This window comes from Melospiza melodia, unplaced genomic scaffold, assembly GCF_035770615.1.
Source record: "Melospiza melodia melodia isolate bMelMel2 unplaced genomic scaffold, bMelMel2.pri scaffold_35, whole genome shotgun sequence".
In the NCBI taxonomy this organism is placed as follows: Eukaryota; Metazoa; Chordata; class Aves; order Passeriformes; family Passerellidae; genus Melospiza; species Melospiza melodia.
In genome coordinates, this window is record NW_026948670.1 from 3,741,436 (window position 1) to 3,753,967 (window position 12,532).

Here is a 12,532-nt window from a genome sequence, read left to right on the forward strand (position 1 = left end):
TCAGGAGGAAAAATCCTAAGGAAAGGATTTTTCATAAAAGATGTCTGTGACATATCACCCTTTTTATTTTAGTTAAATTTAAAAGAAAAGTGTTTGTCATTTTGTCTGCTGTACCCATGCAGAAGAAAGAACAAACACTTGACGGGTTATCTGTTGCCAATGAAAAACCTCAATCAAGTGCTGATGTGGAATGATCAGGGAAATTCTTCACTTGTAGAACATAAAATTCTATCATATCACTAAAACAATCTTACAACATAAGAAAATGCTTAAACAATGCAAAGAAATTCATTGCTTCAACTCCAAACAGCTGAGTTACAGGAGAAAGTCCATCGACTGAAGATGTTCCTCTTTGACATTTCTGAAAGTCCCTTTTGGTCCTGAAACAGGCTTGCAGAATCCTGAAACAACAAATTGCTGAAGAAAAATCATCAATAATTATCAAAAATCCATTGACAGTTACCAAACAATCTTGAGAAAAAATTTTTAATGACTTGGCCACACTCCTTTATTGAACTACTTGTAATTTTTGGCTCTTCAATGCTTTTGAGGTGCTACTAGCTCTTTCAACTTTTTTTTTTTTTTTTTCTGGAAAGAGCAGCAGCAGCAGAGAGGAGCCTGAGAGGCCCTGAGTGGGCCCTGGCCCACGTGGAAGGATCAAGAACCCCAGACCTGTCCCACAGAACAGTGGTCCAGGTCCCGACGGGGGAAGCAAAGCCCCCAAACCCAGCAGCCGGCCGGGCAGTGGCCCTGGCCCAGGGAACCGAGCCAAACAGCCCAGGCCCGGTCTGCGAGGCGGGCTCTGTGTTGTCACAGCCCGGCACCACACTGCCAGTGCAATGGCAGAACAAGTGACCAAACGCATCCTTCCCCCCAAAATCACTGATGCATGCTGGCAGTGAGGGGACAGAAGCTGTCCTGAGAATCTCCTTCTCGGGTCTGGGAATGTTTGTTCCCCACAGAAAACAAGCAATGATGGCTTTCCGCCATTCCCTCTGCCTCTGCAATGCAAATGCAAAAGGTGTTCCCCCCATCTGCCTCCCACTACCACCCCCACCCCGTCTGGGCTGGGGACTAAAGGCAGAACTATCAGGACCCCTCTCCCCCTTGCGGCTGGGGCGCATGAGGGACAGCAGGGAGATTCGCACCCCCCAAGGGGAAACAACCGACCAAACACCCCCCAACCCGCCAAGAACGCTGAGCTTGAAAGATGGCGGCCGGGCTGCTCCCGCACTCAGCTGTTGAGCCATGCCTCCTCCACGGAAGGAGAGGCCAGCTGCTGAAACCGCTGTTGCAAGGGCAAACGGCATGGGACGGTCTGAGCTCGGATATGCTGCCAGTTCCCGGGCAGCCTCTGACGCAGACATGGAGGACGGAGTCCCCGAAGGCGGCAGAACTGCTGGGGTGGCTGGTGGGGGGGCGAGGCCAGAGAGAATGCAGTCGCAGCAGGCTGCAGGGGGGGTGACGGCGGCAGCACTGGGTCGCTGGTCTCAACTGACACCTCCGGCATCGGCGCTGAGGGTGAAAGCAGGGCCACCGCGAGCGGGGCTACAGGGACCCACATGGGGCCGGCTCTTGGTGCATCCACAGGCGGCGCAGCCTCGGACATACGCTGACGGTGACTGCCATTGTCACTGAGTGCATCGTCTGGCAACACCGGCGCAGCTGCGGGAAGCGGCGGAAGCGGTGTCTGATCGCTGTTGCCTTGCAACACCAGTGCAGCTGCGGGAAGCGGTGTTTCTGAGCTCTCAAGCCCAGGCGGGGCCGCTGCACCCACAGGCTCTGCAGGAGGGACGGCTGCGGGAGAGGCCACATAGGGAAGCGCCCGCACCCGTGGGGAGGGTTGGGGAAGCCCCACAAACTCGGGAGGCGGAACCTCGGGCACCGATGCCACCCCCAGGTCTGAGCGATGCGGGGTCCAAGAGGCCGGACGGGGCGATGCCTGCCGAGCTTCCAGGGGCGGCTCAGCCCACTCAAACCCCCTCTGAGAGAACCGGAGGAGGGAAAAAGTGGCTCCATCTGAGCATGCTCCGAAAATGCAGGCGAAAAACTTCTTTGGCTGCGGGCAAGACTTCACCCCTCTGCTGCGAGCCAGGGAGGCTGGGAAGCAGCAGATCATCTCCCCCAAAAGGAACTTCTCCCATGAGAATTCGGGGGAATAGGGCTTGCCTCCTGCAGTCAGCAATCCAGGGAAAGGCAGCCGCTCTCTCTTTCAAAACCGGAAAGAGTGCCCTGAACATTGGATCCATGCGGGGGAACCCGAATCCAAGGTTCAAAATGGCTTGGAAAATGGGTTCCATGCTTTCCCATACGAACGTATCAAGGGCAAAGAGCACATTCGTGAAAAACCCAAAGAACTTTGCCCATCGAAAAAGCTCATAGAAATGTCTCTCCAATGTCAGGGTCTGTCCTAGTAGACAGATGACCTGATGGTTCGTAGGAATGATCTCAGAGTGCAAAAACCAACACGGTACAAGAGGGTTTGCAGTGATAATCAAATCAAATGCAGTTTTATTGAAATAACCACAGCAAAAATGTGATAGAGGGATTAAGGGAGAAAAAAAGATAGAGAAAGAGAGAAAGAGTGGTGAGAGAGAGAGAGAGAGAGGGGATATAGCTACCAACGCAGAGACGAAGTCCTTTGGTGCAGTCCAGCCGAGGATCCGCCTGCTACGCTGGGGAGATCTCAAAGGCTGTAGCTAACTCAGAGGATTTTATTACTGAAAATTGTGAGGGGGGGGGGAGAAAAGATACAATAGGGAACAGATGTAACAGGTAGTCCATGTTCTCAGCAGTAAATGAGAGCCATTGTTTTCTTTCTCCAGTGGTCACAATCTGCAGGCAAACATCTCGCTTTGGTCAGCTTGCCTCCCCCACACACCTCCCCCGGGCTGGGGGTTTCAGTCCCAGTCCTTGGAAGGAGCAGAGGGGCCTTTTAGGAGTTTCATGTCTCAGTCCTTGATTGAAAAGCTTCTCACATCTCTGTCTGTCTGTCACGGTGGTTGTAAAACAGGTGAGGGTCTTCGGTGGGAGACAACCTGAAAATCAGGAGAAGTCCAGCCAGGCCGAGAGGTGGGACAGCTTCCAGAGCTGCTATTGTTGCTAACGGGGCACGGTGCTCTCTTCTTAGCATAAAGCAAACACACTTGTGAAAACAATAGCTCAACACTGAGCTTTCAGGTCTCAGGGCCTATGGCATGTGACTTTTCTCCTTTAGAGCCAGATTCTAAATAGGGGGGTCTTCTCTTCAGTGGTCTCCCAAGGACGATCGTGAGGCAGATGAGGGAAAATTTGGACAGACTCTCACACGACCTCGTGACTCACAATTGTCTTGAAGGGATCTTCGTCAGCAGGGCTCTGGAGTGTCGCTGATCAGTCTTGCCGTACGTTGGTAGCATACCCGGAAAAGCAGAGACAGTATGTCAGAGAGACAGAAAAGAGAAAAGGAGGAAGAGAAAGGATAGGAAAAAGAAGGGGAAAAAAGGGAGACAATAAACAAACATAATTAATATTGATTATCATAACATTTTTCAGAAGTGTTTGATTAATTACAACTAATTAATTAATATTCTTGTTATAACAATTTCAAAAAATAATTAATTAATTAACAATATTATTTTTATAACAATTTCAAGAGATGGTTAAAACAAATCACAAATAATCAACAGCAAAAGTAATAAATCATAATACAAGCATTAACTTTAAAATAATTTTCTAAAACAATTCACTAAAAATCAAAAGTAATTTTCACAAAATCATAAAAGAAAATCAGGATTACTCTAAAACACATATGCTTAATTCATAATTGCTTTGTGTCAAATGTCTCGGGGATTTCCACAGTGCAGGGGACATCAGCCAAATTGTGTGCATTAACTATAGACGTCAATCTTGTCAGCTGTTTCACCATCTTCCAATTCATAACGACTAGGATTGCTGATAAAATGAAACCAAACAGAATTAAAATCAAAAGGATAACAATGAGATGACACACACTGTTCAAGACACTCGTAGCAGTAGGAGACCACCCAAAAGAGTATCCCACCACCTGTGCTCGGCATCTTTCTCCACCCTTTCCATGACACGGTGTATCTGTCTTACATTGTGATGAACAGTCACCCGGGTCTCTTGTCCGCTTTCCTTGAACTTCTCCAGGATTTCAACCAAGTTCTGATGGAGCAGCAGTTGTTTTACCAGAGTGAGATTCATCTCAATAGGAGTAGACATCAGTTTGTGAATCAGTGTGTAGTTAGATTGCCACAGGTAGTGAGAATTGACTGGAGCTTCAAAAGAAAAATCACATCCTGAAATCTTAGTAAAGTTACAAGCATAGAAATTTGAATGATTTTTTGTATCTACTATAACATTTTATATGAGCAAAAAATCACAAATAGTTCTAAAACATGCACATGTATTGCCTACGAATTGTTTCAAAAGCCTCATTAGGACAAATCTCAAAATGACAGATATTTTGCTCTATGTCTAAACAAATGTCTTGAACTATGATTTCATTGCTTTCACAGATGAACCATTGTTGTTCTCGGGCAATACAAGATTCCAAATCAACAGTTTGCCATTTCTTACCAATTTGACAGGCCCATTCTCTATGTTCAGAAAGATAGAGAATAGCACCGTCATAATTCAGTTCTAATGCTAGAACAGGGAAAATCAAATACTCTGAGGCATTTTGTATAGTTAAAAAAAAAACTGTCGTTGTATTTAAAATTACGTCACAGGTCAAAATTCACTAGGTTCCACCAGGATTGGAATTCTATTTCAAAGTCAGTGGCACTGTCCCAAATTATTTTCCGAATTTCAGTGAGAAAAGTGCCTTCTTCACCTTCTCTTATAATTGAAGCAAAAATTGACTGCACCCACAATTGTGCCTGGATACAGCTGAGAGCCAAATAAACATTGTTTTGTGTAGCACCAAGTGCATCAATTACCAATTTGTGATCATTTACATTTACTTTCTCCCAATTTGGCAATATGCTTGATAGCAGCCACTGGTGTGTTCACAAAGCCAATAAGAATGACTGCAGTAGTTGCTGTAATTTGATCAAATCTTTAATTGTGACAGCCAATTTATTCAAGTTCAGTTAATTTACATGTCATGTATACTATCATCACCTGGTGTTAACATAAAGGAGGGGAAAGCATTATTTCTGTTGTCCGTCACTAGTGTTATCATGGTTTATCAGGTCTTCATGTCCCTTGGAGTTCTTCTGAAAAAGTAAACACAACAGACTCTGCCACGAAGAGGCAGAAAAAGTTAGAACAATGGAATTGTCAGAGAGGTTTTGAACAGCAGTGGTACTTCCCCTACAGCAGCGGGGGGTCCACCAAAAACAGGCTGTCCAGGGTAATGTGCTGGGTTCTTGAAATCATCATCTGGTCTCTGTAGTGAAGGAATTGTGCTTGGAGCTGTTGGGCAAAAAGCAGTGATTTTGGAACACTCATTTGCCCCCCATCCATAGTGAGAGTCGTGAGAAATCCATTTAATCTTTTCACCTTCTGCCCAATCCTGCACACCTTTGACAGTAGAGTGAGAAATATTATCAGATTGAATTTCCTGTGGCTTTAGGAAAATTCCAAACCATCCCTGCATTGCTTTAACAGTATTATCTCCTGTATCTCTTTTAAAAGCATCAGCGTGGAGCAACCCAAATATAAACATAGCATAGGACTTGGTGTTAATACAGACAAGAAAGCAATTCTGTCCCTCACTTTGGAAAATGCTCCAAACAGTTAACAGTTCCCCAACCTGGACATTGTCTTGTTCCTTTCTGTTAGCAGAAGCGGGGGAGAGAGGAGGGGTTGCTTTAGTCACAGAGGCAGGTTTATTTTGGCTGCTACCCAAGCTCCCAGTTTCTTGGATTGCCCAGTTCTCCTCCACCTCCCTGGGAGCCAAGCCAACCACAAACACTCCCCCTTCCCAGGTAGTGTACCTTTTCTCAGCATCTTTGAAACCACAGGAATAAAAACCAACAGGCTTTTTCAGACCCTCAGGACCCTGCTGCCAAATGTGTACTGAAAGTTGTGAGGAGGCAAATCCCCACTCCACCTGAAAGGGGTCTGTAGGATGGATAGGGTCCAGTGCTTGATGAGCTGTCACTTCAAGAATCAGCAATTGCAATGTTTCCTTTTGAGAAGAAGTCCAATCCCATTTGATTCTTTTTCTCAGCAAGTCATAAAGGAGAACAAAAGGGTCATTCTGGTTACTAAGAAATTTATCTAGTCTTTCTATAGGAGACAGAGCTACTATGGTTTTCTGAAGGAGAATTGCTGTAGGTTTAATTTTTCCCGGAAGCCTTTGAGTTAAAGAGGTCATAATTTCAGGCTTTACAGGTGATAGGATTGGAGATTCAAAACCGGGAATTAATTTCTTTTCATTAATCAATTGCAGGCAGCCGGATTTGTGAATGTTTTCCCAGAGTTAGTCGGGGGTACCGACCAAAGGGTCTCTTTTTCCCAAGGGGTTGAACCCCCTGCCCAAAGAGCTGTGTGCTGAGTTAGGGACCATGGGATGCATCTGTCTGCTGTGGCTAGAAGCACCCCATGTCCCCAGCACCCACCGGCTCCTTGTTCTGACAAGAGAATCTGATCTCCCCCGGTGAGAGACACTTGACAAATGTGTTCTGTTTCAGATTTTTGAGGGAGAAGCCCGTACTGCTTTGCAAGTTTTGTTAATTCAGTAGCAGTGTACGGGATTTCTTTAGTGGTTTTGTGTGGGTTAAGATCTTCATTATTGATATAATTGCATTCTGTTTTAATTAGAGGTTTTATGTTGTTACAGCAGTGTTTCCCGCAATTTTTCATCAGGGTTAATTCTGTTTGAGAACAATTTTGACTAGTGTGAGGAGTTTCTTTCTCCTCTGTTTCTTTTGAGGAATCAGAGTTCTGTGAATTTTTAACATGTTCCTCTCTCAGGGCAGTCCGTAACAAGATATTTACATTTCTTTCTTCATCCAATTGTTTTTGCAAAACTTCAACTAGGTTTTGGAGGGAGTCTATGATAGCATTTTCCTCACTTTTTCGCTTAAAGCGAGTTTCTATGGCTGCTGTGAGGCAGGCACCCAAGAGTGAGCAGAGGATGGTTTTATTTGTGCCCAGTTTAAATTTTGATTCATGTTGCAAAGAAAATATTCTATCAATAACATTTTCTAAGTTAAACCCAATTGCAGTTTGCCCATTCTTCTCCCCCTGGAGAAGGTGTGGCATTGTATTTAGCAAGCAGAGCATAAAATTCAGCTTTACCTTTTGCTCTGAAGTTCTTAGTCATTTTGTGAGGGGACCAAAGCTACACCAGGGAGTTAACTTAAGTTACACAAATCACACAGCCTTTCCACTGTCCCCTTGCTTCCCTGGGTAGTTGAAGAGACAGAATCAGTCTGGGAGGCTCTGTTTGGTTGCTTCAAGTTGTCTCTTCCTTCCCAGACAGTACAGACACGCACTCACATGAACACACACACACAAATGTTTTCTTTGTGAGGGGACCAGAACCTAGAACAGGGGGAAAGCCACTCAGCCTCGTTGGGCTGCCCCTCACTCCCCTGTGTAGGTGAAGGGACAATATCTGTCTAATTTCTCAGGTCTGTCCCTTCCCTTTTAGACAGTCCAGGTACACAAATACAGCAGTAACAACAGTAACAGGTTCACATTCAGCTCAAATACAACAACAACAACAGTATCAATATCAATATCAATATCAGTAGCAGCATCAATATCAGGATCGGGAGAAGTATCAGTGTCAGTGTCAGTGCCGGTAAGATAAGTAACAGAAGTGACAGTAACAATTTCCCCTGCTTTTGCACCAAAAAATCTTTTGTGTCAATTCCGGAGCCTGAGCGCTCAATCGAGTGTGAGATTTGGCTTTGGTGTCTGCAGTCTGCGAGAGGTTACAGACTATACATTACCTGCAAAATCTCACTGGCTACTGGAAATCCTGTCTGTGATGCCAATTATGTGAAGGTCCACCGAAATGAACGGGTGATGAATGATTTTTGGGTGCAAAAATAACCAACAAAAGGCACAGGGGTTTTGCAGTAACAAATCAACAAGGTGCAATTTTATTGATTATAACCACAGCTAAATATGCGTTTGGTTAGGGAATCTGGGGAAGAGAAGGGTAGGACAAGGGAAAAAGGGAGGAAAGAAGATCAGGGAATGGGGTATAGCTACCAAAACGTGATGTCTTCGGGGTCCCGCCGCCGAAACTCGCTGGTACACGTCTTGGGGAGATCTCAGAGGACAGTCGAAACCGAACCCCAATATATATACTGTTCTTGGTTGGGGGAAGGTGGCTGAAATTAGGTTTCCATGGAGGGGAGAAGAATAGGAACAGGAGGAGGGGGTGAGACAGTTCCATTGTTTTCATGGCCGAATGCTCACAGGTACGTTAAGTTTTCCCCCTCCCTGAGTTGGGAGGGAGTACAGTCCCAGTCTCTGGAAGGAGGTTGCCATGGGGGTGCCATGGGGGTGCCATGGGGGTGCCAATAGGGTGCCAGAGGGGTTCTTGGTTCCTTGATGAGGGGATTCGCATCTCGGTTGGTCCATCACGGTGATTGAAGACAGGCAAGAGGGGTCTTCTCATGGAGCGGGGGGGAGCCACCCCAGAGCTCAGTCCAGCCAGCTCAGGAGTTTGGAAGAAAGTCCAGTTCAATTGTCCAGAAAAGGGCAGCATGCCCCCTTCGAGTACAGCATGGCGTGTTCTGCAAACATCACTTGTGAACACACTAGATAAGCAGGAGACTTTCTTTCCCAACTGGCTCAGCAGTTTTAACCCTTTGGTAGTCTTTTCTCATGATGATTGTGAGGCAACAAATGAAGGATTTTCGGATGGACTTCTACAGTGTGTCTGTGTGCTGGTGCTCTCGTGGTTCCTACCCATTGGCACAAGACACTCTCGGGGAAGGTATTGTCCAGACCACCTAAGACTACAGCAATAACTCATTTTTTTTTCATTTACTCTGTGGTGTAAATAAACCATTCTGTCTAATCATGATCAGAAAAAATCAGAGCAGTATTTATGTAAATTTATCTGGTATTCTATGATTTATCCTGTGGGACAAATAGCATTAAAGTCCAATTCCAATGTCCAATCTTTTACAACTTTGAGAAAGACTGGGGGTGGGCTTCGATCCAGCCACTCCCAGACTCCTCTCTTAGAAGGAATTTTAGAATTCTTGGGGCCCTGCACAAGTTTGAGGAATCATGGTGGCTGTCGAGTGTCATTTTTCCACCTCACGTCTCGGCAGGAGTTTCTCCAATAAAGAAATAAAGCTTTTGCCTGAAGCTCCCACTGTGCCCATGACAGGAACCCTGTGAGTGTCTGGGACATCCTGGCCCTTTGGCAGCCTGGGGACCCCTGGGATGTCACCGTGGAGCCCCCGTGAGTGTCTGTGGCAGATTGGTGCCTTTGCAGCACAAGGTCCCCTGGGATGTCACCATGGAATGGCTGAGACTGCCTCTGACCACAGGGCTCTTTACCATCCCCAGAAAGCCCAGGGAGGTCTCCATGGAGCCCCTCTCTCGGCCTGTGACATTCCAGCTCTGGAACAGCCTGGAGATTCCTGGAAAGTCCCCATGGAACCCCTCCGAGGGCCTGTGACAAATCTGATCCTAAGCAGGCAACCATCACCAGCTCCCTGTTGCTATGGTCAGTTTCCATGGCAACCATCACCAGCTCCCTGTTGCTATGGTCAGTTTCCATGGCAACTATCACAACCCCCCTGTTGCTATGCTCAGTCCCTCGGCAGCTCCATGGAGACCCCATGCCAGGGGTGGTTGCCATGGACACCAGCTCAGGCCTGCAGCCACAGCCCGTTTCCATGGCAACCATTGGCAGCCCCATCCCCAGGCTCATGGGATCCCAGAACCACAGAATTGGCTGAGCTGGGAGGGACCCATCAGGATCCTCCAGTCCAGCTGCTGGCCCTGCACAGGACACCCCAACAATGCCAGCCTGGGCCTGGCAGCGCTGTCCAAACGCTGCTGCAGCTCAGAGAGCCCTGGAGCTGGGACCCTTCCCTGGGGAGCCTGGGCAGGGCCCCAACAGCCTCTGGGCAAAAACCTTTTCCCGACATCCAACCGGAGCCTGCCCTGATTCAGCTGCAGCCGTTCCCTCCACTCCTGTCCCTGGGCACCAGAGGGAAGACGTTCCCACAGCCCCAGCCAGGGACCCGCTCCCAAGGCTGTTGCCATGGCCACCAGGGCTGGGACCAGCTGGGATGCTCGGTTTCCACGTGCTGTGGTTCAGGAATGTGATTCCGCAATTTCCTGCTCCACTAAAACCGCGCTGTCCTCGCTGCCCTCCCACCTCCCATGGAAAGCACAAAAGGCAAAGATCCTGGGCTGGGATAAGAACAATTTATTGGGAACAACAATGAGATAAGGAACAAATGGAACAGAAACAATTTTGATAACAGAGTGTATAAATAAAACTGTTTACAGGGAAAACTAAAACACAACTTACTGGGTCTGCCTGGCCACATATTTCCTCCTGCCTGGAAAGGACACCCTTCTTCTCAGGGAGAGAGAGAGAGAGAGAGAGAGAGAGAGAGAGAGTGAGTCCCTTTCCTGTCCCTGGCAATGACCTGAGGTGGGAGTGAATGTAATGACACTGTCATTGCCAGACCCTCATGTTCTTCCATCCCACATCATGTCATAGGCAGAGGCAGGAAAAGGGACAGGTGTCTTCCTAGCATGGATCAGAAAGAAAAATGGATCACCAGGGCTCTTCTCAACATGGATCCTCCAACTATGGATGAAGTTGGGGCAGTGCACAAAAGTCCTCCTCCATTGGGGCATTGGCAGAGCTACCCTTACAGGTGCCTCCGTTGGTGTCTGGTTAAGACAGAGATCTGGGTGAAGCTTTTCCCACACTGGGGACACTCGTAGGGCCTCTCCCCAGTGTGGATGCGTTGGTGTATGACAAGGGCAGAGCTGGAGCTGAAGCCCTTCACTCATTCCCCACACTCTTAGGGCCATTCCCCAGCGTGGATCCTCTGGTGGCTGATCAGGGTGCTGCTCTGCCTGAAGCTGTTCCCACACTCCAAGCACTTGTGGGGCTTCTCCCCATCATGAAGCTGCCCATGGACTACCAGCTCCGCGTTCTGGCTGAAGCTCTGTCCACCTTCCTGGCTCAGGGTGGGTCTTTCCTCCTCAGAGCACCCTGGGCTGGGTTTGGAGCCCCTCCTCCTCATGGGGGATCTCCAGGGCTTTTCCTCCCCATTGGATTCTTTTCCCATGGAGCCACTCAAACCGGCCTCTTCCATGAGGTTGTGCTGTGGGGATTTGTCGTCCCTGATCTTGATCCTCAGCTCCTTCCCTGGGGGAGGAAGGACAAGGACAGGATGGGATTTCCCTCCGTGCCAGAGGGAAGGGGAAGGAGATCCCCCCAGTGCATCCCCAGCAGGATGGCATTGGCAGCAGGGATGTCCTGCAGCGAGGGGATTTTCTGGGCTGGGAGATGGAGCAGGAGAGAGGGGGAAAGGGGCACTGACTTCCTCCTCACCTGCCTGGGTGTCCTGGGGCATCTTCCTTTTCCTTGAGGTGTCTTCCACCATCTGGCCAAGTTTTAGGAATGGGATATTCCTAAAACAAGGGAGGAAAACAAGGGATGAGTACAATGAGTTTTGTACTGATTTAAAGGCAAACCTGAGGAAGAGTCTAAGCCAGAATTCCAATTCAGTAACAAAATAAGGATCCAGGCAATGACACAGAAACACTGCCTTAAACTGACAGAGTCAGGATATAACCTGACACCCTGTTGTTCAGGGTGATGGCTGCAGTCCCAGTAGATGGTGGTGCAGTCCTGGTGGAGAGATGAACACGATTCTGTCAAAGCAGTGATCCTGTAGAAGGGTCTGGTCTTCCTCTGGATGTCCAGTGGTGGTTAGGGATCTCTTGTCCTCTGGGAATTCAGTAGGCAAGCTGCTCCTGGTGTAGCAAAGCGTCAGCTTATATCCAGGTAGGAATGCTTGGATCCTCCCCCTGGGCGGAGCATCCCACAATGGGAGGATGGAATTTTATCAGTCCTGCAGTGACACTCAATGGCCCATTGACAGAAGATATCTCCCCTGGAGGGCGTTATCAGGGCTGAGTCATGGAAGAGATAAAGAACACTGCCCCACCTGTTTATAGCAGTTGCTGAAGGTGGGGATTGAAAACATGCATTTGGTTACATCTTGCATGGCAACCTGAAACAGTGGGGTAATCCCTGCTCAGGGGGTGAACACCACCCCCCTTACCCAAACTGGCTCAGGTGTAAAACCCCCACCCTGGGAATGCCACGCATACAGGGGACAATGTCACACTTACCCTGCTCCAGGGGAGGTCTGTTTCACAGGCTGGGGGACTTTTCCAAATGTTAGAATAATTTTTTCTCTTTGTCCCTGTCACCTTTGTGACAGCTACACATAGCTTCCCCTTCCTTTTCATAATCCATATTGGGCCTATTTTCCACTTTTCTTTTTTTAGAATGTGCCAGCAGCTGAGCTGGAGCTGTGCAGGACCAAAGGAATTTGGATTTGCC

At 47.9% G+C, this 12,532-nt stretch overlaps 1 protein-coding gene across 1 annotated transcript; it reads right to left on the reverse strand.

Annotated features, from left to right (window-relative positions):
• Positions 1 to 2,481: 2,481 nt before the first annotated feature.
• Positions 2,482 to 7,394, reverse strand: LOC134434395 (uncharacterized). The gene is made up of 3 exons (XM_063183058.1): positions 5,128 to 7,394; positions 4,099 to 4,280; positions 2,482 to 3,933 (listed from the first exon to the last, which is right to left on the reverse strand). The coding sequence occupies exon 1, from the start codon at positions 6,326 to 6,328 to the stop codon at positions 5,270 to 5,272; it is 1,059 nt and encodes a 352-aa protein (XP_063039128.1). The 5' UTR covers positions 6,329 to 7,394; the 3' UTR covers positions 2,482 to 3,933; positions 4,099 to 4,280; positions 5,128 to 5,269.
• Between the last annotated feature and the right edge of the window lie 5,138 nt (positions 7,395 to 12,532).